General features: G+C 38.6%; 1 protein-coding gene across 5 annotated transcripts in view; it reads right to left on the bottom strand.

Moving 5' to 3' along the window:
• Positions 1-27,259, bottom strand: part of DUSP16 (dual specificity phosphatase 16) — a 69,331-nt gene that overhangs the window by 29,545 nt on the left and 12,527 nt on the right. For 2 of the 5 annotated variants that reach the window (XM_062007223.1, XM_062007231.1), the window contains 3 exons: positions 24,221-24,343; positions 3,111-3,711; positions 1,850-1,988 (listed from right to left, as the gene is read on the bottom strand). In XM_062007223.1, the coding sequence (XP_061863207.1) occupies positions 1,850-1,988; positions 3,111-3,341 (370 nt within the window). In that variant the 5' untranslated portion in view covers positions 3,342-3,711; positions 24,221-24,343. Of the gene's footprint in view, positions 1-1,849; positions 1,989-3,110; positions 3,712-4,555; positions 4,602-24,220; positions 24,344-27,259 lie in introns of those variants that run through there. The other 3 variants (XM_062007214.1, XM_062007208.1, XM_062007240.1) reach the window with 2 other exon arrangements.

Raw genomic sequence — 27,259 nt, forward strand, 5'->3', positions numbered from 1 at the left:
TGTCATTATATGAGAAGGAAATGCTAGAAAGCTGAAGAAATAGAGTTGACATTCATTACTTTACTACCCATTCACCTTAGTTGGGTATATTTCCTGGAATAAGTTGTTATAGATCTGTTGTAAACACTTTCCTTACATTTCCCTTTTGTTCTTATACTCCTTTACTACTAGTTTTAGAGCTGTAAGTTGTTTCTGCACTCATAAATATCCCCATTGCTATCTATTTAATTAAAAAAATCAATTGAAATTCTCAAATCTAATCTTTGCTAAGAGAAATGCATTGGATAATCTAAAATAAAAAGAATTCTTTCTTTAAAGAGGGTTTTATCACATTAGATTTCCTTTCTCTCCCTCTAGCACCCAAACTAATTCTCACCAGCTGCATATGGCTAAGTAAGTTCCCCTCTGCTAGCTCATGTGCATTAGTATCTTTCATGTGGTTTATGGTGTACTTTCAGCTTGAACAGCCAACTGGCACATGCTAGAAATAAAACAAAACCAAAACAATTTCTCATGGTGTCACTAGGATATATACAACTTGTGTTTGCCCAGATTATGCATGGAGGGAACCTGAGGAACATTCCCTTCCTGGTACTGTCCATGCCCACAGGAGCCACAGGCAAGTCTGAGGATGGACACAAAGACCACTTGCTTCATGGTGTCTAGCAGAGGCAAAAGGAGATCAAAGGCACGTCTCATGCAACTCAGCTACAGAGGGTCAGCAGAAGGAAGCAAAGTTTCATGATACTCTCCCCTGCTTGGCCTTATTAAGGATCTCCCCAACTCCTCCCTGCCATGAAGTCTAATTATCAGTTATTAGAAAGCTACATCTCTTTCCATCATGGAAATTAAGTTGTGAATAGTCTGCATTGATGCATGGGGCCATAATACTTTTCTGGTTATTAAAAACAACTCAGGAGAAATGAGTAGAGTTGGGGAGAAATAAAAAAATATCTGACACACCACCTCCCTATCAGTTTCATCTGAAGTCACTAAAAACCTCAGTGAAACCTTCTTGCTAAGAGGAAGAACTCTTTCACCTTCCTTCCCTCATCATTTTTCAGTCTGATTGTAGTTTTAACATTGCTCATAGACTATGTACACACTTCATTAGACCACTGATCAAGTCACTGCAATGGACTTCTTACTTGTATTTGTCCTTCCAGCTTTGCATCTACTTCATGCCCCTCCTTGTTCCTTCCTGTGAATGCTGGGTCTACTGTTCCATGACAGAAGTAACAACACAAGCACACATTAATACCAACAAATCCTGTATTATAAGGACTTGAATTTCTATGGATGCTTTGATTAGGGAAAGAAAGAAAAGAAAAAAACAAAGTGCAGGGGACTATGGAGGTGAGTGTGAGGGAGAACACCTAAGTAAGGGTAATACCACTTAAGGACTCGAAGTTTAAATAAAATAATCTCCACACAGAACAATCTCCATAATTCTGCGAGATCATTTCTCTTTTTCCTACTGTAGTAATTGCCAATTCAGCAAAGGAGAAGTTTTCCTCCTAGTACATACAATGCTTAAGACACCTGGAAAGCATTTCTCTTTTACTATTTCTGACCCTAAAATAGCAGGCATATCCATCTAAAAAACTCTGCATTCATCAACTTCCATTTACACAGAACTAATGGTGTAATATATCCACCATAAGACGCACTTTCTAAGCATGATATCTATTATGAGTGTCACCATATGCCTAAAGAACTACAGAAAAACCTATGTTATAACTCAAGTTTACATCAGCACTGTTGCAAAACTGTGTACATATCTGCTGTAACTACATCATTTTCTTTCTTCTTATTCAGGTGTTTTGGTTTTTTTATTGGTACATCATACCTGAAAGCAGATACACAGAGCTAAAGTTCTTCTCCAGTTTGCCCAGGAGCACAGTAAGAAAGCAGTCAGATGAGAGAGAGGTCACATCTTTGGAGCTTTGGTCATACACCACCACTTCCTGCTTGCTATCAATTTCAATCTGAAACACAAGTAATTCAGAATAAGATACGAAGGAGTAAGATGATTAAAAGCACCACATTATCACCTGCATCAGGGTTCCCACATATTTGCTACACAGCAGTTCCCATATATAGATTTTTCAGGTTGCTGTATGCAAAACAGTTTTTATTTCATACTTAATATGTCCAATAAGATTTAATTCCTTGAAGAATTTCTAAATTGATTATTTGCACACACAGCAAATGTCTACCATTAGGTAACTTTATGCCAGATGTAAAATGCTTTACCTTCATTTACGTTGGTTGGTTTGCTTAAAAACTAGTCTTTTTAAAAGTAGCCTCTACCTCAGATCCTGCTTCTCTGTTTTTGGTATATAAATGGTAAAGAGACATTAAACTGCCTGGATCTACACATATTTTAGCCATCTATACAACTTAATGTATAAAATATGGTTTAGAAAATAATAAGCTTCAGTTTTTAACATGCCAAAGCAAGAATGTAATAGATTATTTTTATACCCAAAGCATTTGAAACAAGCAACAATTGATTAAAAAAAACCCCAAGCAACCCAAACGCCACAAAGTTTAAACAGCTTAGTTATTTTCTTTTCATGGATAAAACTATTTAAAAAACAACCCTAAACAAACAAAGAAAACCCAAACAAATAACCAAATCTGATCAAACTACTGACACAAGAGCCATTTTAAACAGCAAGTAGGAGCCAGGATTGACAGTTACAGGTTCTTTGCATATTGTATTACTGCTTGTTAAGCAATTCCTACCACCATGGACCCCAAAGTATCCTTTGAAGTTTAGAAGGTGAATGTTTCCTGCCTTAATTACATACATTTTAGGTACTATGCTTTGCAAGGCATACAAGAACCCTGGGAGCATTCTTTCAGAGTAATTTCTAAATCCCTCCCAATTACTCACACTCACTTAGGGGAGCGTGGGCTAAAAAGAAACCTGAAGATAAACTCAGTAATAACCAATAGCCTCTTACATCAGGTAAGAGCTCAGCAAAACTCAGTCCCCTAGTTTTGTTTTCTTTAAGATTAAATACCTAAAAAAAAGACATTACAAGTTGCTTTCAGGCACTCCTTTAAATAAATACAAGGAATAAGAGGAAAATGACCCCTACCTTGTGTTTTGCTGAATGCTGAATGAGCTCTGTAATCAAAACTTTGTCCTGCTGCAGCCTTCGCTTCATAAGCTTGGAGCAGTTGATGTTGATGGCATCCAAGATGTGGGACGTATTGTATTCCACAAAGGGGCGGCTATCAATCAGAAGCAATTTCTCTGTACCACTCTCCAGCAAAGCCACCAACTTCTCGGTGACAATGAGTTGAGTCCTGATCATCTCATCGGCCATGACAACAATAAGGCCTCTTTCACCACCTCCCTCTCTAATTTGCTGCGATGATGTAATGGCTGTGTACTCAAAGGCTTAGCCACACCATTGTACTAGAAGTGTATGAGGTCATGCTGGTAGTGACTGGCAAAAGAAAAGTTAAATCCATTTTCAGAAAGAGCTCTTCAGCTGAATGTCTCCTCCTGCTTCCAGTTGATGTGCTGTTACAAAGGGTTCATTCCACAAAGCAGCCCCTCACATCTGATTCATCAGAAGATGACTATGGAGTAGCCATTTCACAATTCAAACAAAAGATGCTTTCTGGCTGCCGCTGCATTACATCATTCTTTACCTTTGCTCCCACCCATCAGCTTTACACTGGACTAAACGCCTGTAAGGAAAGGAAGATAAAAAAAAAAAATTAATCAACACAAACCAGATGAGGCCATGAAAGTCTGCAGAACAAAACATTCAAATCCAAGGCTAACTGAACAGTGACTGGTCTGTACCACACAACACCAAATAACACTCCTGAGAAGTTCCCCTCTCCGCTGTATATGCCAAACACCTTGGAAGAGTATTTGCAACTACAGACTCTGAATCTCTTCCAACAATCTTGCCTGGACAATTATCTTGTATTTCAGGCAACATACCCTGTCTTAATTGCAGAATTCTGTTGCCACTAGCTCTGCCTCTTCAGAAGACTTTGTTAGAACATAATTAAGAGATACTACCCTAAATCATGGTATCCCTTTCAATAGCAAAACTAATTAAATGTGCTTCAGCGTTTTTAAATCTCATTTCACTGCTTAGTAAGAAGTTGTAAAGTTAGTTAAGGTACATTTCTAAAGTTTAGTGCATTTGGAAAACATTTCACAAACTGCACTGCAAGTTGAGGAACTGAAACTGTACACAAGAAAGGACAAAATTTGTATCCAACTCTCTCCTTTAAAAACATAGTTGAAGAGAAACTAGAAAAAACAGATGCTACATCAGGACACAAGCATTATGTTTGAATTAACATGAGATACAAAACAGAATGAACACATTACTGAAAAGTAAGGCAGTCAGAACTGTTTCTGACACTTCTGGGGCAGGCAGGACAGTTACGTGAGGTGCATTACACTTTTCACACATGGTAAGTAATATCTGAAGCAAACTATACTTTTGTGCAATTAGATCCTGACAGCATCTGAAGCAGATCAGCTGAAACAGCAGCAGAACAGTAAAATCACCTGGTATGTTTCATCCCCTAATTGTATTACTGCTTCACAGTTGTCCTCAGGCTTTCCAGAGTCTCCCAAAATACAGTTTGATGGAAAAGTCCCTGTGGGAACACTCCTCAGAAATAAGCCGCCACAGAGCTTTGCCTATAAGGGATTTAGCTGCATTTTAGTGCACATAATGCCACGCTATAGATGCAACAGCAAACATGTGTCAACTTGCTCCTACAGTTCAAAGCTGGACTCTCAGTGCAACCATGGATATTTACAGAGACAGCTGTCTCCCTAAGGTGGAAAACAACAGCCCTGAAGGAAAGACAAACCACACATTCAGCTGCCTCAGTAATCAGGTCCAGCACAAGCAGACTGCTGAGGGAGGTAGCTTCTTCAACCAAGGTGGCAGAGCTCACAGGTTAGACAAGAAACAACGCTTGCCCAGTTTGTGTGTCTCACACCATTGCATTCCCTTTTCCTGCTTGGGGAAGTGAATTTAGGTCAGCAAAACTACACAAACATCTCTTGCACAAGGTAAAGTGCACCTTCAAGCAACTCTTAGATCAGTTCTGGCCCATGCCACCCAGCCTGTGACCCAAGCAGCCTTTCTACTTCTGCTTTCTGCTGGCTGGAACAAAGCAAAGTAACACAACTGTCACAAAACTGCAGTGGCCAGATGAAGAAAATAAAAATCCAATTGACTAACACTCTTGAGGCAACAAAACATTTGTAAACAGAAGCAAGTTATGAGGCTATGTTTTCCTGGATTCTTAATGCACATACAGGTACATATGGGAAGAATTATTTTATCCATTTAAAAATTACCTTTTTTTTCCCCACATCCTCAGTTTAACAGATTCAGCTGGAAAACCTACTTTTTCCTTACAGCGTTGACTTGCTACTTCAGTTTTAAATGTTTTTCATTTGTCTTAATTGCAAGAGAAGTTGTGAATTCAAACTAATATATTGATAGTTATTAAGAGTCCTGGTAGAGCAACAGATCAGCTATGTTTAGCAATGGGAAACCTCAGATCAGCAAATGTTTTACTCATTAGATATATTACACAAATCTACACATAGAAAATAGTAAATCAAATAAATTCTGAAAAATGTTCAAACTTCACTTTAACAACCCAAAACCAAAAATTGAAAGAAGATGACTTTGTGAGAGCTTCATGTAGCAATCCCTGAACATTAGGTTTCACATAAACAGCTATTAGGTTGATAAAATGTGATTTTCTATTTGCCCTGACCCTAGTGCTTTTAAGCTTGTCCAGATAAATGGAAGCACATACGCAGCAAAACGTGTATCAGTGTAAACTACAAAAATTACTGGAAAAATGACTATACTAAGCCTTAACGAAACCTATTAAAAACAACCCCAAACCTTATCCTTGCAATCTGATTGGCAGGTGTGCTCCCCCTCAAAAAACAGTCATTGTCTACTGGCCTCTGGAAGGTATAAGAAGACGATGCCAACATGCAAAGGAGTGGGAAAAGTGAAACCTGATAGTTGGGTCTTTTTTTCTTTCTGAGAAATAGGTATCTGGTTTTGTTTTTTTAATTTCTCTCAACATATCCTGTCATGGATTTTGATTCTCTTTTATTCATATCAAAGGCTGCCAGATACCAAACCCACTGAACTCAATGAAAACTTTTCCACTGTCTCTAGTGGGAATTGGCTCTAGCTCTTTTGTGAGCTAGACAGTTTGTTCGTGAACTAGACAGTTTGTTTTGATGGCTAAATTGCTGACTTGAAGTCCAAGTAATAACAGGAAAATAAAGCGGCTGAGAAGCTACAGTGCTCTAAAACAGAGACTGCTAAAATGTCATCTTTAATTTGAAGCTTTGAGATTGGATACATTTCTTATCTTCTAAATGCTTACTGCTCAGTGTCTCTGCCTTTGCTCTCATATAATAGAAGTTTGTTTCACAATACCTTGAAAACGAACTCAAACCAGTCATGTATGGTGACTGGGTAAAGAGTTTGTAAAGAACATAAGGCAAATGGACTACCAGTCAAGAATACTTTGAAATAACACTCTTACCTATATCTGTGCATTCAATTTCTGAAAGCATCCTGCACATGGCTTTAAAGTAATAAATTTAACAGGAATTAAGTTACTGTGACCAAAATTTTGCTTTGTCGGGGACAGCTTCATTGGGCAGTAGAGGAACAGCAACTTGATCAATGACAGGTTTTTGCATTTGTTTTCATTCTGTTTCTGTTACTATCAGACTTTGGGACCTTTCTATAGGACCTATCTCAACAAGAGAAACTGACAGCCTCCTGCTTTAGGTAAACATGAGCTCTCCTGCCCTTCCTGGTGACTGCTCTTATGATTCAGCTACTGAAATATCAGTTTAATTTTTAATCGTAGTTTGTAAAAAGTTAAGTTCAGTTTCTTAACTGTTCTTTCTGCTGTGCTACTTGTGACTTAGATCACAATGATATTGACGCCACAGTGTCTCCTAAAATGATGCAATGTAACGCTTTGCCCTAAATAGGCTATTATGTTTCTGATCTTCAAGCTAGGAAACCGTCTTAGTCACAGGACGTTCCACATTGAAATCAGGGTTATGGAAAAGTGATCCCTAACTGAGCTATGAAACTACTCCAGTGAAGTCACTCATACACACTGGTAATACTGCATGGCTTCTTCCTCCTTGTAAATGGACATGGCACTGTTTGTTCTCTTCTTTTATATTAGAAAATTAAAACTTTAGCATTCTGTAAAACTAAAAAAATCTGTTCCACACTTGCCCAGTATCTTCACAGTTTCTCCATGTTGTTTAAGGAACCAAAACTCCTCCTATCTTCCATATAAACAACAGTGGATCTCTAGTATGTATGTATAATGCTACCACAGAGCTAGAGAACAGAACTTCACCTCAGGGATTCCTGTCCCCATTCCACCCCATCCCAAATGGCTCAAATGCAGCAAAAATCAGGCGACCACATAACTATAAATCTAACATTTAACTTGTGTGTTTGATTCTTCAGTCAAAATAACTCATTTTGTAAGCACTCCTAATTTCTTCTTCTACCACTTTCATTCCCAAGTAATTCCTCTACTTCACAGTAGGGCGCTTGTTTGAGTTTTCTCAGGCTTTGCCTTATGGGATAGCAACTATTTTTAAAGAGGCAGATGTAGTAAAAATATCTTTTAAAAACTCTTAGAACAACACTCTAATTCTACCTTGGTTAAGGAACTGGTAAAGAGCTTCTAAAAGCCTTGCTATGATCTCTGAAAGACTTCTACCTCTTGTAAGAAGATAACCTTGAAGTTGAACCTTGGTGCCATAAACGCTCAGCAATTTTGTTCCTGACATCATTAACGCATGCTTTGTCAGCTGCTTACAGCAATGCTCCCACATACCTCACTGCTGCATGGAAAAACACTAACAAAATATCTTTACAGCACCTGAAAGTTGGAAGGTCCTGAAGGGCAGCTTTTGTCTAGTCATTCTGAGATACTCTTTACTTGATTTTTAAAGGGGTAAACACATATATGTATGAGAAAAAACACTACCCTCCCCCACAGTCAAAATTCCTTTAATATTTCTCAGGATGGACATCGGCATAAAAAAGAATCCAAAAAGCTGCATCGAAACACAGAGGTAGGAGATTCTAAACTGCAGGATGCATGCCACTGCTGGCACAGCAGCTGCTTCTAAAGGAGAGTATTTGGCTTCAGGTTTATTGAGCTGGGAGCTGCCAGTGTTCCAACAGCCAGTGCCAATACCATCCGCACCAGTCCCTATCACCACAGTCACACATGATACTCAACAAAGAAGCCTATTTAAACTCCTGCCTCAGAGAGAAGCTGCTGATTTAGGGACCGTAGGATGAAGTCCCACTCCTTGAAGATGTTTTTTCCCCCTCAGTACCTATGACAGCCACAGCACTCACTCACCTGCCACAGAGAGATGGAAATGAAAGTTGTTCTGGACAGATGCTTGTAACAGATGCTTGTAAGTGACTACTAAGGAGAGAGAGGGACAATCCTTGCTCAGGTTGCTACTGTAGTGAGAAACGCAAAGTGTCTATGAACACATGCAAAATAAGATTTCTAAATGAAAGCAAGGAATGGCTATAATTCTTCCCAATTCAGCAAGCAAGTCAATAAATTCCAGAGACTGACAACTGTGTAATAAAGTCTGGGAAAAAAAATTACCACACAAGAATGAGATTACAAATGCTTGCAATTTTAAATAAAAGCTCAGTTAACAAAGGCTCGTGTTCCTCAACTGAGGGGAATGAGGGTGTGTTTTGGCTTTTCAGATGACTCAAGCAAGTGTCATTATCTCATAAGCACATAATTTCCTCACACTGGTTGCAGGGTAGAAGAACACAGACTTTCCCCTACCCTCCTGAGTCCACTCCACTTGGATGCAAGGGTGGAGAGCACCAAGAAAGTCACTTAAACAGAAATATAGATTTTTTATATATTTAAAATACTACTTACGTATCATGTTCATAAAAGAGAAGCAGCTTTAAGAATTTCACCTGGCTTTCCTTTGCTTACATGTATGATCAGAATGGCTGCTCTCCTACTTTCAGCACATCAGTGCTTTTGGTCTACATATGAAGTCAAAGTGGATAGTGTTAAATTTCTCCTCATAGGAACAGCAGCCACGTACATTTTAGATTTGGAATGCTGTACATTCATGAGAAAGTATAATCCATCGGAAAAAAATAAATTAAGCAGAAATTTCTGTTCAGTTCTCTATTGTCCTTCATCTTAATGACTAATTACTCAGTTTTGATCATCAGTCCTGAAAGAAAAGTCATGCCATTTCATTGTTCTCACCAATTTGAAAACTGAGACATAGAGAGATAGAGTCAGAAAGGAACTAAACTTCCTACCAATAAGCTGCATAAAAGATCTTCAGTTTAGATTTTTAAGCTTACTCTATTTCTACACCTACTGCTCAGTCACATTTTCATCAGAAGTAATCTAAGATAGCTGGACTATGCAAGATGAATGAACCTTCCATTTAGGTAACAGTTAGATATTGCTTTTTATACAAACAGTGGTATTTGAAATGTGTTTTACTATCAAAACAAAACCAAAAACCACACCACCAAAACACCACATTTTGCTGACCTACTCTACATAGTCCTGAAATATGTACAACATCCTTGCAAATACCATCCACTGACTCTAAACAATAAGCCGTATTATCATCGCTTCCATTTACCGAGAAGACAACCTCTTCAACATTCACTGTGGAACAATAAACATTTATTAAGTGTTGTATCAGAGAAACTTAACAGATGGAACAGATGGAACATGAGCTCATGGGAAGGGTGAGAATATACTGCTGATGTGTTACATCACTCTATTCAACAGCTCAGAGACTTTATCTGGGGACTCCCTCCTCCACCCACACAAGCAATGAGTTCTTTCCATTTCAAAATACTTTTTCACTGCAGGTTCACAGAATAAAATTCTGTGACACCCTGAATGAAATTGTATCTTATCTGCTCTGAATTAATACAATGGATTTTTTTGTTGCCTGGGACACTGGGCAATCAGGAAAAGTGTTAATGGATTTCTGAAAGATGATTCTCCCTGTATGACTTCTAAGTCAAAGTGGCTGAAAATTTTGGAGCACTTTTGTATTAAATTATTGTTGTTTCTTATCAAAACCAATTACTCATCCAAACTTAAATAAAAATCTAAACGGGCTGAACAAGCTAGAGGGTGGTCCAGCAAAGAAAAATATCTGAACACAAGAAAATCTTAAAGATAAAATTTAAAAAAAATCCTTATTACAAGATAAAAACTCCCCAGAAAACAGATTTCACACTTTGAGTGCATTTTCTGTAAAACTTCTCCAAACGCATGAAAAGTCTCACACTAGTCAAGAAGAGATTTATAAATGTTCATGTTCATTTACATGGAAAGGTTCTGAAATAAAAGGTTATGTTACACTGATTTTCTACAAGAAAAGTAACAAAACCACAGCAAATCTCTCCATAGTGAGTAAAAAGAAAAAAGGTTAGAGATACTTTAAAAAAAACAACCACTAGCAGCGTTCTGAACAATTTGACACATCTCCCTCCTTGAAAACTAACCTGTAACGAGCATTCGCAGGTGATACATTTGCACGAATTCAAGCAAACGCACAAACTCTTGTTCAGTGTCTATTAATATAGGAGATTTCTGTAAGACAGGTTACAGTTATATTTTGCATGGATAAAGAGTAACAAAACAGAACACCTCGGGTAATTAATCTCACTTCCCCATATGATAAAAAAAGCTGACATTGGTAACACTGGTATCACCCCAACCATTATGTACAGTCATACCTGCACTCTATACAAAGCACCTGCTGTTCCTACATGAACAAATTAAATCATAACCTTTACATGAGGAAGTAAAAATAAACACTTAATTGTCAATTCCAAACCGTTTCCTGGGCAGCTAAAAACAAGATTCAAATCATCACTATCAAGAGATGACAGGTCCGCTTAATCACTGTAACATAAACCATGATAATATATGATTGCCAAGTACTGGCTCATTATGAAATCCAGGAGTGGCTCCAAGCCATGTAGTAAATGATGTGACAACCATGAAGAGCTGCCGCAGCAGAGGGTTGAGCAGATTACGACAGTTGGTGAACAGATTCAAATCCTACGTCATCTCAGAAAGATGCTACAAGAACCACCACTCTGTTTTTCAGCAAAGTACTTTGCAAATACCAACAGTAGATCATGGGGCTAGAGCCCTTCGGGCACATAATTAAAGAGTTTGATATGCAGAATGTGCTTTGCTTACTGGGACAGACACCTTGATTGGGACCCATATATTTGTCCCTCAGAGGTCCCAGGCTGGAAATCCTCTCACTTGCCCATCATTAATTAGCACATAGGTGTATGCACATGAGCAGTGAGTTGGATGGAAAGATCTGTTGAAGATTGTGCCAGGTCTGCTTCTCTCTGTCTGCTCCAGCTGGCAGATACCCTTCTGAGCCCCAGGAAGAAGCTCTGCAGATCTCCCTTGACCTTTCCCCTAGTCTAGCAGCAGAAGTCTGGCAGAAGGCAATGGACATCCCCTTCTCTAATTTAATTTCCGATCTCCAGAAATTAAAGCTAAACTAGTGCTTAATGCTAATTAGGCTTTGCCTACAGAAAAGACCCTATGATCACAGAACATCTTATGAGAGTCCAAGGAAACAAAGTACTGGGACAAAAAGCATTTCCCTTTTTGTTCCTTAGTGCTTCCAGTGCAGTTTCTGAAGTCTCTCTAAAAAACAACAGGTAGTCTTCACATTCACTAGTACCTGTCATCTATGCCTCTCCAAAGTCCTTACAAATAAACTAGGTACCACTACAGGAAACTACATACCCTTTTTTCCACTTTAATGAATACAAGCAGAGTTTAAAGCAGACCTTAAGAGCCCTCATTTCATTATTGGGTGCTATTAACTTTGTCAAAGAGCAGAGAAGAAATAGAGCATATACTTAATTTCAATATAGTTTACTGGAAAGAAGTGTCACATTTTTAGAACAGGATCCACTCATGATTGAAGACTGAGCTGCTGCAAGTTCAGCCATAAGCATTAAGAACATTTGGAAATCCCCTGGCAATGTTGTTAAAGGAACAGACGTTTCCTGTAATTTTCAGAAACATTTTATATTGCCCCTCCTCCTTTTTAGCCTCGGTGGTAAGAAAAGGGAGGGAGAGAAAGGATACCATATTACCATTAAATGAAACATGAATGAGCCACCCAAGTTTAAAGTGGAAACTTCAGCTATTTCTGCTTAGGAGAAAGTCCTTAAAAAGTCTTTCATCATTGAGAGGCCATGACTTTTCTGCTGACTTTAGGAAAAGAAATATACATTCTTTCAATTAGAGTGAATTACAAAAGGATATAAACTTGCCTTTTTGCTTACTTCTGGCAAGTAAGAAGTCCTCCAGGCCTTATTTAAATACCTTTTTCTATTTTCCAGAATTAGAAATGGCAGCCTTTTTTTCTTCTGTTTTGCTCAGGGCCTTCCCTAAACTGCTGCAAAATGAACCCAACCAGTCCAGTCACACAGAGCACCCCTCCCACAGCTGCAGAGCTGTGGTACATCAAGCAAGCCAGAAGTCAGGGAGAGACTGAACAGTCAAGTGTGATAGCATCCCTTCAGAACCTCAGTACCTACCTCTCCTTTCCTAAAAATTTAATCCCGTTCTTTCTTAAAAATCTAATCTTGTATAAAGTATCTTGCATCAAATTTATAAAATTTACAGTAAGTGATAAAGTTATTGATCTATCTAATATGAATCTGAAGAGATTCAACCCAAAGCCACAGGAGATGTAATGTCAGAATTCACAAACTGAATTAAAACCAGAGGACAGCCATCTAATCTTACAAAATGCACCATGAGTGCTATTTGGGTTGTGTACACTGCATAGGTAGGATTCACCATAAATGGCAAAGTCAGTGTCCGCCAGTCTCTAACAGCAACTGTATTCTACCTTTTGATTCAATGTCACATAGTACAAAAAGGGAAAACCTTAAAGGGCTGAACTATTTTATAAATCTTCAAACTGTTGAAGTTCCAGCATATTCTTGCTCTCTCTAGAACAACGCTGCTTTACAGCAATCCTTTTCATGACACCAGGGCTTCCAACTACTACACATTCCACATATCCCAAATCAATCGATTTGTGTTCTGCAGACCAACACAAATGGTGACTTTTCTATTTTACATGGTCATCTTTTTGCTGAAAAACAGATTAAAAAGAGTGCTCTGAAGAGCAGTGCTAAATAAACATCAAGCATATCAGCTGGAATACTCCATGCTGCTTCTTTAAAGGGCTAGATCTCAGAGTCTACAGAGAATGATTAGCATTTAAGGCCTTTTGTCTAGTGAGAGACTTTAAGGGGGAGACATTCAAATATGGGCCTGCAAATAAGGATTTTTTTTTTTCTTTAAAGAAAAAAGAAACTCTGATTTGCTTTGTGGTCTTTGTATGATGAAAACATAAGGTGGATCTGAAGCCTTCACACAAGAACCAGGATGGATTAAAGGCAGAGGATAATGATGGTATTTTTATTAGGCAAATAAATCAGAATAGCTTCTGGGCAAGGCAGGGTGAATTTCTTGCAACAGAGTTTTTAATGAGTCTTCTCTTAAATTGAATTGAATGACTAAAGATCACAGCAAGTCAATCTTCTTTAAGAACTGAGGCGTGTAAACAGCTTTCATGGTACAGTACACCGTGGGTTAAAATATACTGGTCTTTCACCCATTTGAGGAAACGACACCAGTTCTCCCGGAAGGCAACATGTACATTCAACCCCTTCACATCAGGGCATGAGAAAGTTTGGAAGGAATTTCTTTCTTCTTTTTTTTTTCTTGAACTGTCAACATTAATACTTTGTTTTTTCCTGCTTGTGTCTGAAAATACAGTGCTGCCCTGTGCTGCATGCATGTCCTGTCAGCTCTACAGAGGAACATCTAGAAGTTTTTAAAATATACCTAGTAAATGTTAATTAAATCTCTTGTGAAGCTCATTTAAAAAAAACATCTGCATGCTCAAAACAAAATTCATATTGTGAGCGGTGTATAGTAAATAGTGATAGAAGCGAGCAGAAGCATCTTCAGAAGGAATGTTAGGCCCAACAAAACACTGACATTACATGCATATAAGATCAGTCCTAATTAGTAAAGCTGTTAACTTTTGGTTTCACCCTAAATTACACTTATATGGGAAGGAAATAGAATAGATGGTAGAAAACAATGAGTTCACACAGTACAGTCGATTATCTCAAGGTGGGTGTAGAAAAGGAAGCAGAGGTATATGGTGGACAGCAATGGCTGCCAATCAATGTGGTGGAATAATTCAGGTTGTTAGGTGTTGCCAGAAGTTAAACAGTTGCAATAATCTTGTGAAGTAGTAGTCTGTTTGAGGCTGTGCAGAGTAGGATGGGGTTTGAGCTATGACATGGAGTGACTGCTGAATTGCAGACGAGGCCCAGAAAAGAAACTCCTAGATTCAGACAATTGAGACACAAACTTTTCACCATAGCACAAGACACTTGATAGCTCACACATGAGGAACAGAACATATTTTCACATCTACTTTGTATCCACAAATGTAATTCTGACAGCCTGTTTTCATTGCTTTCAAATTTTAATTGACAAGACAGTACCAACAAGGCTTCAGTTCAGGAAGAAAACCAGAAGTTATGGTATCTCAACGAGCTTCACTCCAAATAACATGCCCTAGTTCATCTTTCCCAAAGGATCTCAAGTGTTTCTCCAAATTTCAGTCACGTTATACAAGACCTGCAGTGGTGCCAAAGCCACACTTCTAGCATAGTAACTACATGACTGAAAAGAGAAGTCATATTTCTCTTTACAAACAAAAGAGAGCAGAGGGTGACTTGTCTTCCCCAGCTGTGCCTCTTACATCACTATACACAGTACCATTAGAGGAAAAAGAGTGACATAACCACAAAATATATTATTCTCCATTAAGAACAACTGACAAAATATGACCACCATTACATCTAGTTTGCAAGAATGAAAAGAGAACAAGATTTTTTAAATTTTGGAGAGTAAAAGTGTGTAATACCTAACCAAGGAGTAAGTTCTGTTGTTATTATCTGATATGCACCTTAGTAAAAGACAAGGGCCAACAAGAAATGGTTTGTAGCAATCTTGTTGGGCTTCTACCAAGATTTGGAATAGCAAAGAGAAATAAAATGTATTTGCTTAAATTACATCTGTATTATCCTGTTTAAAGAGCAGTTACATGTATGTGCAGCTCCTATACAAATCTATAAACAAGATTTCATATTTATCCAGAATTTGAAGAGGTGCTCTGTTTTACACAGTCCTTTAAAAAGCAACCAGAAAGGCATCAACTGTTGTCAAAATAATCCCAAGATATAGGGAGTTCAATATCTTCTGTAACATTTGAATTAATATATCAACAGAATGGATGAGCTTCAGTACAAGCAGAGCCAACTAAAATACTTGAAGCACTTCATCTGCAAACTGCAACATCTCTGTATTTCTTAGGTATTTGCAATGGAAAAAGCACTGGTTATTTGTCAACAACCATGTTGACACATCACTACACACATCACTAAATACTGATTATATATAAATTCCTGTTGATACTGCTGGCAAGTGCTCTAGATCATTTTCAGACAGACTTCCAGTCTGCATGTGAGCAGCCCATAGGAATGAGTTAGGTTTTTGTATGCAATCCTGAGGTTTTTACCTCCAGGAAACTGATCCTGAAGGATAAAGGTATACGATGGGTGGTCCTTAATCACTTCCTTTATGTGAAGATTGAGGTCGGAGTGGAAAAAGAGCCAAGGAAGGAAGTCTGCAGCACCCCTCAAACACACATACACACACCTTCTGAAAAACTCCTTTGACAGTTTAGAGGGTTAACTTATAGTTTAAATTAAGTAGTCAGAGGTTGGGAGAGAAATAAACAGCTTGCACAAGCAACACACTGTGCTATTAAGTTTTCAGAAGTGACTTAAAAACTAGGTCAGTCTAATTTGTGGCTGATACTTTGTTCTTTCACTACTATGAACTCACAATGATGTCAGTCTCATGTTCAAACATGCCACATTTAGCAGCATACAGGCTTCCTGAGAGACTCTCTCAGCCTTCCTTTGTGCAAAAGGCTTCTGCCAGATTCTTAGCTCATACTTCACTGACTCAGGCATGCCACTCCAGTTTCAAGGGAGCTACATTGGCTTCCTGTCAAATACTGCACAGTTCAGAGGTTTTTTCCTACTTTTTTCTTTTATACTTTACTGACAAAAAAAATTTAAGAACATGTGGCCGTATTCAGGTTACCATTTTAGGCCTCACTGTCGCTAGACAACATCCAGAGAAGAACTGCCCATTACAATGTGCGGGAAACAGGTGCTTTGAACTACTTCAATTCACCTTTCAGCACTTAAAAGAAGGCTTATAAGAAAGATGGAGAAAGCATTTTACTAGTGACAGGATGAGAGGTAATGGTTTTAGACTGAAAGAGGGTAGATTGGACTGGACATAAGGAAGAATTTTTTCTTGATGATGTAGGTGGTGAGATACTTGAATAGGTTGTCCAGAGTTGTGGATGCCCTAGCGTTCAAGGTCAGTTTGGATGGGACTTTGAGCAAGCTGATCTAGTGGAAGATGTCCCCAGCTCATGGCAGGAGAGGTGGACTAGCTGATCTTTCAAGGCCCCTTCTGACCCAAACCATTCTATGCTATATACCCCTTCTTATCTGACCTAAAGAAATCCTCAATGTCCCTCTATTCAGTCAGCCCCTGCAGATGCAAGGCATCCCACTAAATTGGGACTTGATACAGAAATGCTTCTCATGCAGCCACCCCAAACAAACAAAGCACACTCACATACAGAACCTAATCTGTTGGTATAACGTTTGATGTTCAAGGAAGGTATCTTTATTATTATTTCTGACACAGAACTTGCCATGGGGCTTTTAAGCATGGATATTGTAAGCTTGTCTAGCTACAAAAGTTTAAATGAGCCTTGAATTCAGCAGTAAGCTCTCGGAAGCAGTTTTAACTAGACCCGAGCAAAACATCTGTTCGACCCACCACTGCTGCTTGTTTTGCCTGAATGACAAAAATTAAACTGAAAAAGACAAAGGAGAGATTTTAAGAGCAGTTATTAGTCCCTTCCACTTCTCATCTGTCAGCAGAAAACCTACTCTTAGGTGTCACCCTACCTCTCCCCCACTGTTTTATCCCTCATCCTCTCAGATAGGTTCAATCAGCTTTTTGTGTGGCTTCTCTCTTAAGTTGAGGGCATACAAAATAATCTCAGGCGACAGTACAGGAAAGCTATCTAAAAATACAACAGTAGGGTAAACAAAAAAACCAAAACAAAACAGGTCACTGTTTGAAAAATAGTCACCTGCTTGTTCTTAGCAATCCTAATTCACACTGTTTATGCCTATCACTATTTACACTTTACATTGGCTGCAGTTAAGATGTACTCAGTCTATGTTTCCCACTGCAGCAGCCACCGCAGAAACTCAGCCTCACAAACACTAAGCTGGAGCAGAAGCAAAAGAGGAAAAAAGAGTGGGTACTTATATGCTGTTAAAGCATTTCTCTTGGGGCTACACTACGAGAGATATAATACTAGCCCAGACTCTCACACTCTACTTTTCATGATGCCATGCTTTCCAACTGTATAGGTATTTTTATTTGGATTTTGATCGTTTATGCTGTTTTAAACTCACCTGAAAGTATGTTCAAATCTACATTATAAATCCATGAAATAATGCTATTGCACAAATGCTTAAAATGGTTAGAAAAGTATCACACACTGTCTCAGAAAAAAACACATTATCTCAGAGTCATTTCCAGCACCAACTTAAATTCCAGCTACTCTACAAAGGAAAACACGCAGACATGGTTCACGAGAACTGCATTCAACAGATCCCTGCTATTACTGCTGTATCTGCAACTGTCCAAGGGTACAGGAAAGGCAAGTCTTGTAGGGAGAAGAGACATATTTTAGGAGATCAGTTCATATAGAGCGATAAGAAGAGAGAGAGCATTAACTCCAGAATGCACAAGCCCTTCCTCACACACTCAGATGTGAAACAGAACCAAACTGTGACACAGAAACGAAAGCCAAGGCTTCCAAAACATCTCCACATCCAGCCTGTACCTCTTCCCAAACAGGAAAAGAAGAAGTCCAAAGCACATCCCGAAGTATGTCATAAATTACGCAATGAATCATATTCCTCATGGAAACTGTCTGGCTGAAACCACACCACTGAAAATGAGATAAAAGACAGATTTTAAGATTCCCTTGAAGAAATAAGACTCCCCTCTCCCTAAATTCTTGGAGTTAATATCAAAACAACAACAAAAAATCTTGGCGTTATCAGAGTTACTAGATTTGTGATACATTTTTCCCATAAATAAACTTTTATCTGGATTATCAAGATGTTTACTATTATTAACTCAAATTTGACATAGCTTTATATTCACTGCTTTAGTTCCAAGTTTTAAGTGGAGTTTGTGCTCCTGAAACCTTGCCTGTCTTCCCTAAACTAATCACTTCGAACAGAAAAAAAATCCCAAAACAACCCTCTTCCTACAAATCTTTCTTATAGCCTGTCTGAAAAAAGTCCAGATTTTCTGAACAAAACCACTACAACAATACAAAGCACAACACACAAAAACTCTATGTAAAAATGACAGTTTCCATAAAAGTGTTTTTGAGGTTACTGAAGAACTTTTGACTGTTTCCAGCAACAACTAAAAATGCACTGCATTACTCAAAATTATAGAACTAGAAGTTTCATTCCACAATACTACAAGGAGGCAAGAACCTAGGTCTTTTAAAAGTAAAAGCAATTTTCTTTTCATTTGGTTCCAAATTGCCTTAAAGGTATTAGTGTCAAAAATAGTAGGTGATATTAGACACATTTGCCTTTATAAAGCCATGACAGTGATAGATGTAGTAGATGCGTTTGTTACTTGAGGTTGAGTTGGTTTGTTTCTTCTTAAATTTTATTCTAAATGTTAGCTATCTAGTTTGTCACGTATAGTGGTGTATGCAGTTAAGTTCTCCATGGGAAGTCTGAGTGGCATGAAAAGACTGACCCTGGCCTGAACAACAGAGTGCAAGGAGTCATGGCAAAAAGAACACACTTGAGAGAAAACAATTTCTACCAGTCAATCCCAAAAGCATTTCAGATGCACAGAACTAAGTGAGAAATCTCTTCCAGGAAAGTTTTTATCCATGACTGCAATTGCCCTCTCTGATAGGATTATAGCACAGGTCAAAAACGTGCAGGAAGAGAGTTGAACGCAACCACAGAAGTGGAGGTCATCAGGAAAGAGGGGAAGGAGAAGCACTCCTCCCACCCTCTCTCAGGCGTCTTCCTCTGCAGCCACACCACCACACTCAAGCTAGATCAAGTAGTAGATGACAAGGGCACGAGCTTCCAAAAGCAAATAATCCATTATCTGGGAGCTTGGCAAAGTGAAGCACAAATCCAAATAATTTCAGTTTAGCATAAATTTCAGTTTAGCATAGACGGCTTTGGAACAGGCAAAGTAAAAAAACCACAACCCTATTACTTGGATCTAGAAGAAAATGTTTCTAGTCTACCTGTAGCTACAATCTGGGACTAAAACATTCTTCCTAATCTTGTTCTCACCATCACCTTAAAGCACAGTTTTGCCAAGCTTCAGCTTTCCAGCACTCCAATGAATCACATAAGAACTTGAGAACCAGCTTTAGGTTTGGCAGAGACCATCTGGCATCAAAGGTATGCCTATTGGTATGCCTATGGCCATATGCCTCAATTTCAGTCAAAAAGCAAGTTTGGTTTGTTTCTCTTTTTTTAAAGGCAGTTAAATTCTCTTGCTACTCTATGCATACTTTAGTGAAAGGACGGTGTGCAGTGGAGATGATTTAATCTAGGACTCATAAGCTAGCTCTGAATCAAATCAACAACTGGGTGTTTAAGCTAGCCTTGATAGAAAGGAGAGTTATTTGTGCAGGCTCACCCCATGGTGCAGCTACAGACCTTTCTGTATCGAGGCTAAATACTTTACCACACTCCACAGTGTAAGGCAGATGGACCAAGGTGAGCATCTGAAGATGCACTGTCTCATTGCCACATCCAGAATGATTTGTTCTGCATTTGCAGCAATTGTGTGCCACTAGAGCACCAAACACCAGAGAAAGTAAGTAACCTCTTAAGCCTGCATTATTACTTCTGCTCAGACACACAGTCAGCATAAGGATTGGAACGGAAAATAATTTTATCACGAGCACACAGAAGTTGCTGCAGGCAGCAGGGGTGATATATATATATGGAATTGAGCGAGAAGTATGCCGGAATAGCTGAAGGAGAGGAAAAATACACTACTGTCTCAAAAAACCCGAACCTAGACACCACATATTAATCCTCAAAACCCACAGTTGTCCCAAGGAGCTGATTCACCTTTGGCTTTAAATAAAGCATGCACTGCTTGGATGGGAAAGAGGGACTTGTCCACAAACAATTCTTGCTCTGCTGGTACAAACAGACAATTACTGCTGCCTGGGTCTAAAGAGCCAAAAACCCATCACAGTTCAAAGTGTGCCACTGGTCCTTATACTAGATTGCCATTGGTTTTTTGGTGTGCTGAAGGTAAAACTCAATAACTCCTTTCAGCACAAGTCTGTAGAGTCAAGTATGAGAAAGCATCAGCATGATGACTGCTTACACAGTCTCAGCACAGCATCCTTGTTTTTAAGCAGCACAAGGATGTTCCTTACAAAAGCATTTTTCTCAGAGCAATACTCACTCAAATGACGAGTGATTATTTAACCACAATCCCATATGCTTTGCAGTCCCATTAAAGAAAATCTCATGCATAAGGGTAACAGCTTGGCTATAAGTCCTTCGCCCAAATACGCTCTTACCAGTGTGTATGGCTTGTCGGGCCATCATTGTTGTCCTTCCAAAGTTTGCAGCAGACAGACTATGCCAAATCCAAAAACCTTTGTCATTAAAAGAAAAACTTTACGTCTAACAGTAGGAAATGCTTTCCATGCTTTGGTAATCTTGTAAAACTATACTGCACAGGCACTTACAATCAATAAAAGTATTCTTAGGAAGCTTAATGACACCTTTGGAGCAATGGTTTCTCTGCTTCAGGTAGACTGGAACATGGGAAACAGCAGTGAAAAAACAGTTGCTTCTTGTACTTTAGCACCTTCACAAAGGCAAAAAGGACTTCCAAGGGAAACTGCCATAGTCCAGACAGCAATTTAAGTGGTACAGAAATATTGAGGAATAACAGCTTCTCCTTCTGCCTACCCATGGGAAATACCTTTACTACCAGCACCTGAGCCTGTAAACACAGAACAGCACAATACTGTTCTGCTTTAGCTATTTAAAGGCATTTCAGGTGTTTCTTCTGAAAAGAGTGAACAGACAAAGCTCACTAGCTCTAAGAACATCTGAAAAAACACACTGTCATCACTAAACAAAGAGAGATGTGGAACAAAATGGCCCACTCCACTGTATTTTGCACCTACTAGTATATATAACTCCCATGACTTAAGAAAACCCTAGGTATACCCAGGATTCTTTTGGTGAACAACTGATATCAAACAAATTATTTACTTAAAATTCACTTTTCTTTTTAGTGATAAATGATCACAGAGGACTAGACTAATTAAGACTCTAAATATGGGTACTTTCTTTTAGTATTTTTAAGGCAAAATCAAATCCTCCTGGTGCCTTTCACAGACTGTCTATCCATCCAGCAAGGCTAAAGGCAATTCCCATGGTATTCCACTCAATCTCTGCTCTTTTCAGACATCTAAATATGTTCAGATTTATCCATGATAGAGTTTTTCTTAAGAGCAAGTTCCCAGCAATTCAAACTGTCAATAGTTTCAGGCACAGTCAAACTTGCAAAATCCATCTCTAGACTACTGATGCCCGAAAGCAGGAATGGTGTGATGCATCCACAGAAGCTTTCAGAACTTTACAAAGAGAGTAGCCAACTGCTGGAAGCCTGGAGGTAACACTGCCATCAGGTTTACAGAGATAAGGCATCCTCAGATTGTCTCACAATAATTAAGAAAACCTTAAAGTTAAATAACTATGAAGGAGAAAAGCAACTGTGGGCCACATTTGATGCCTCACATGTTTCAACTAAACCATAAAGAAAAAGAGATTAAGCCTCCTGGAATGTCTGGTGATTTTGTTACTGTACATTATCATGATCAATTCTGTTTTGACTTTTTTAATCTAGAAGAGAGTTACTTAACTCATTATAAAACTGTAAATAGAGCTGAACTGTTTGAGGTTGACAGCCTCAAATGCATTTGTGGCATCCCAAACCAAATGCTATAGTCAGGCTACTCCCACCTTACTTTATCTAATCATGGATTTCTCCCTAGACTTCCACATCGAAGCTGGAGTTGCATCCTGGCCATTCTGCAACTTGGTATTAAGATAATCTAAACAACATAGATGGACAAAAAACACTCACTTAGGCACACAATCTCTTTTTGCTAGTAGCACAGTAGCATTTCCTTTGGCCTTGACTATGCTGCCCACATCTATGCACAACACTGCAGCAAATGTAGTTTTCCAGACCTGTTCCTTTGACCAGATGAGTCTTTATTTTCTTCTTAAGCAATACAAGACAACATCCTCATCTGTCTCACACTCCTTCCAAACACTGCCTCAAAACCCCTGCTTTGCCACAGTCTACAAGGACTTTGGCATTAGTACTAAAATTATTATGCTGACCAGAATTGCTTAGGTGAACACCATTTCTCTGTCTCTGTGACCAGCACACTCAGCAGAGTTCATGATCTGAGACTGGCCTCCCAAGTTCTGCAATAAATATCTGTATTGCTGCATGGAAAGGATATTCTAAAAAAAGTGTATATTAAGTAAAAACAAACTCCAACTTTGGTTTTAGATTCCAAAGCAAACAAGACTAGTACTCCATAAAGAAAATAACTGAGTTATTTACCACTTTGGAGTACTACCAAGTATTTGATACAACCAAACTAAAGCTGAGGATTTCAGTGTATTTTCATTACAACTTGCTTATGAGCAATTGGGTCTCAAGACAGTACTGGGGGGTGGGGGGGAAGCAATCTCCAATGCCTTTTCTCTACTTCTGGAGTAACAGTTCCTAATTGTTCCATTTCACAACAGTGACCTTAACAAAACAAAACATGAAGAAACAAGTATTTTGATAATAATTTCTCTATGCTCAGTGTTTCATAACAATGTTATGCTTGCAGAGATGCTGTGTTGTTCCAGACAGAATGTATTTCAAACTGCAAACCTACCAGGACAGAATTTAGAGAATCGTGCTCCCCACATAAAGGGAAGACAGATGATGCAGAAGTGGAGGGCACCCTATACTACTGGTCCAGTCTTCTTTACTCCCTGAGTTGGTAAAATGGCACTGGCATTACATTTGAAGTGAACCAAAGTGCTCTGTACATGAGGAACTGTAAGTTACCGTGAAGACTGACGAGGAAGAGTCTTTTCCTAGGGGAAAACAAAAACAAACAAACCCCTAAAAGAGTCTTTATGTGGCTGTCAAGAGGAGCAGAGGAACAACGGGAAGGAGAAAGAAATCACTACGAATCTGGTGTCTTTAATTCGGGAAAACACCAGAGCCCATGCAATTCTCACAAACTAAACAAAGAATCATACAGTTATTGTGGAAAAGGGGGAAGAGTCAAGCCAATTCTGATTGGAAAAGTAAAGGGAATACAATGCCAAATGCAAGAGGAATTTAAATTGATGAAGGAGAACCTACATTTCAGTTTAGCCTTTGAACCACAGTAGGACACGAAAAGGGTTATTTTTTTCATTTCGTGTTTATTCTTTACCTGGAAACAAGAAACTAAGCTTTTCCCCTGCTCTCCACTAGAGTGATCTTAGTACTGTGTCAGTAAGTCAGTTTACTATTTGTATCAGCTCAGTGCTAAATGACAGTGGTGATAATACCACTGAGTTCACCAGACTGATGGAATGAGTCCTAACAAAATTAGTACCACACCGTCACATTTCAGAAATGTTGATTAAGACACCATCAGTCCAAAAGATCCTAAATTCAAGACAGAGGAAATTAAAAGCTGTATGTTTAGCTCCCAGCTGAGTCTGAAAGTTGCGGAAGGTATACATACCACTTCACAAGGAAAGGGAACAGGAAGCCAGGGAAGAAAAGAGTCATTATGTTCAAATGGTAACATTTTTCGTGAGGTTACACAGGCCAAATGAGCATATCCCAGAAAAATGTGAATCCAAGCCTGGGTAAAGAAACAGAAAGCAGAGTAAGTGACAGCAGATTAAAAAAACATACAAAACAAAACAAAGTTTTAGAAGAGCAAAGAGTATCAGTTTGGAAAATGTACCAAAATACTACGAAAATATCATAAGAGCTGCTGCACAAAAATGGAAGGGATGCAACTAAATTTGATACTAGCAACTAGATAATAGCTGAGAAAGCAAAACCAGGTTTCTTTGCAAGAGCCTTTCCCACACAGAATGCTGGCAAAAGGTAAGATCAAGATGGACTAAGACCATGTACTGCCAGGACTGATGTATCAAGAGAAGAGAAGAAAAAAAAAAAAAAAAGGTTAACTAACAGAAATCCACCATAGAATCAAGATTTATGAGGGAATTAATGAATATAAGGTCTGAGCAGAAACCAGAAATATATAATGCTCATTAAAGCAAGCTATTCCAGCACAGGTACAAAGTGTTTGTAAAACACGGTGACAGAAAAAAAAGAAAGAAAAAAAATTTAAAAATAACCCGTGAACTTCAGTACTAGAAAAACATATCACTAACTAGCCACACAGAACCTCTGGCAGACCTGAGGATAGGCATAAAAGGGCATTAGGGAAGAAATGAGGGAGGCCACAGAACCAACCTTCTCCATCTGACCCAAAGCCACCATTAAACTTGCTCATGTGTCTTTGAGTGTGACAACTCAATTGTTTAAAGGAACATTATGTAGACTTCCTGGAAAGTCCGTTTTGTAGTCTAAAACAAAAACTTACAAAGAATCTAAACTTTAAGATAAACATAATATTTACAACCATATGCACCCATTCCTCACCACTGAGGAGATGGGAAAAACCTCAGAAAAGTAGTAAAAAGAAAAAAAAAAAAAAGAGACAAATAGATATCTCTGTTGACAAGAAGTAATATTGGGTGAAGTTACTCAAAAATAACCTCAAAAGCCTTCAGCTGACAAAATGCCACCAGTTTACAAGACTAGCACCAACATGCTGTAGGGACAGCACTTTCATCAGCAGGATGCTCTGCATTCCTGTCAGCACTATACATGATCTTCTGCAACACCATCTCCTACAATGTGGATGACAATGTGACTAAAAAGAAATTTGAAACATCTCCTGAAGAGGAAAGGGAGTACTAAATCAAGTTGTAGGTTTAATCAACACCTCCCCCAGAGCAGCAGGCAAAGATACAAGCAATTAACAAGTGAGGAACACAAGAGTTGCATGTGACAACTCTGAAGACACTAGTACCATTTAAATTAACACAGCGAATAAAAGAAAAGAAAACAAACAAACAAACAAAAAAAACCCACCCAAACCAAAACTCAAGGAAAAAAAATAATACACATTTTTAGCTAACCATTCTATTAAATATGTATGATATAAAAGAAATGCTCTCAAGTTTCCAATAAGAAGAGTTGAGGTTTCCCTTTACGTTTCCTTTGAAAGTCCAAGTAATGATCAGAAATCACAAAATATCCAGATACACCACAAGCTCTTGAATGCACAAAATTCGTCTGCCTACTTCTGACATCTATAACCAATAAAAATCCACACTGTTTCATAAAGACCATGTATCCAGATCTTCTCAATTCATTATACCTAGACATAGCCTAAGAAGGCTTATCTCCAAGTACGTTTTGCTTTCCCAGCTAATTAATTGCTTTTCTTGTCATATAAAATATCAATAAATCATTTTGAATGAAAGCTTTATAAGATACAAGTTGCTTTGGACAGGGTATGTGTGTATAAATATCTACCTGTATGTTCATACGTTTAGATACATGGTTTGTATGAGGGTGTATGTACAGAAAAACAAATACACACATATATGTCCTGCCACTGTTTTAAAGAAAAATCAACCTGACAGAACTCAAGTTCTAACCTTGTCAGGTGGCAGACAATCAAAATCTTCCAACGGAACACAAAGTTCCGGGAGCTCTGGAACACCAAGCCAAAGCAGGCCAAGACAACTTGAATGCATGGCTGCAAATAAACAGCAATCAGGTTTTTTTAGCTTGAATCAATGATTCCAGCCTTGGTTTCTAGTAGGTGAATCCATATAATGAATATATTCTTGCTGCCTTTGCAGAAAATAAGCTTGGAAAGGAATTCCTTCAAGTTTGAACAATTCCTTTCAGATTGCCATGGGCTGCAATGGGCTTACCTACACTGCAGGACATAGATAACTCCAACTCAAGACTTGGCTTCTGGGCCAAACCCGCAAAAGACAGGGCTCTGGAACAAAAAGAAATTCTTTTGCTGGAGCACACCTGACTACTAAACTATAAAGCCCATTTCTACCCTCTCAAAAGGCAAGACATGAGAACAGGAGGTAGAGTCTGTCATACCTTTGGCTGCTCCAAGAACTGCTATCCAACTGACATGGCAGTCTGAAGGAGCACATCCCATGGCAGCATGAAACAAGCTAAGTCAGGGCTTCCAGAGAGCAACCACGTCCCTGTGGCCAGCTCACACGTTAATTCAGTGAGCTGACTCAAAGAAATAATTCAGTCACAAACTAACTGTACAAACAAGTACAATAAACAAATACATAAATAAACCACATCCAAACAATTTTTAGCCTTTTGTGATTCCTGGCTCCGTCTCACTGCGGGATCCTGAGAGTCATTACAAGACTGAGTATGCAACAACAGTGGCTGGGAAGACAAGAAAAGAATCACAGTAACTGTGAGCATTTCGACCTGCCATAGAAAGGCAGGCTGTGCTGAACTAATGTGAGAGAGCTACACTAGTTTCAGTGAGTGGATCCATGTTAATGTTCTCTCATTTTGCTTTTACATCTACTGAATCTATTTCTTTTGTACAACAAGAGTAATAAAAAGTTAGGCAGAATGCAGAAGAAAGGAGAGGACAGTCTACGGAGTAGACTTCTAAGGTTTTTCTATGTGTCAAATA

The sequence above is a fragment of the Colius striatus genome, chromosome 1 (assembly GCF_028858725.1).
Source record: "Colius striatus isolate bColStr4 chromosome 1, bColStr4.1.hap1, whole genome shotgun sequence".
Lineage (NCBI taxonomy): Eukaryota > Metazoa > Chordata > Aves > Coliiformes > Coliidae > Colius > Colius striatus.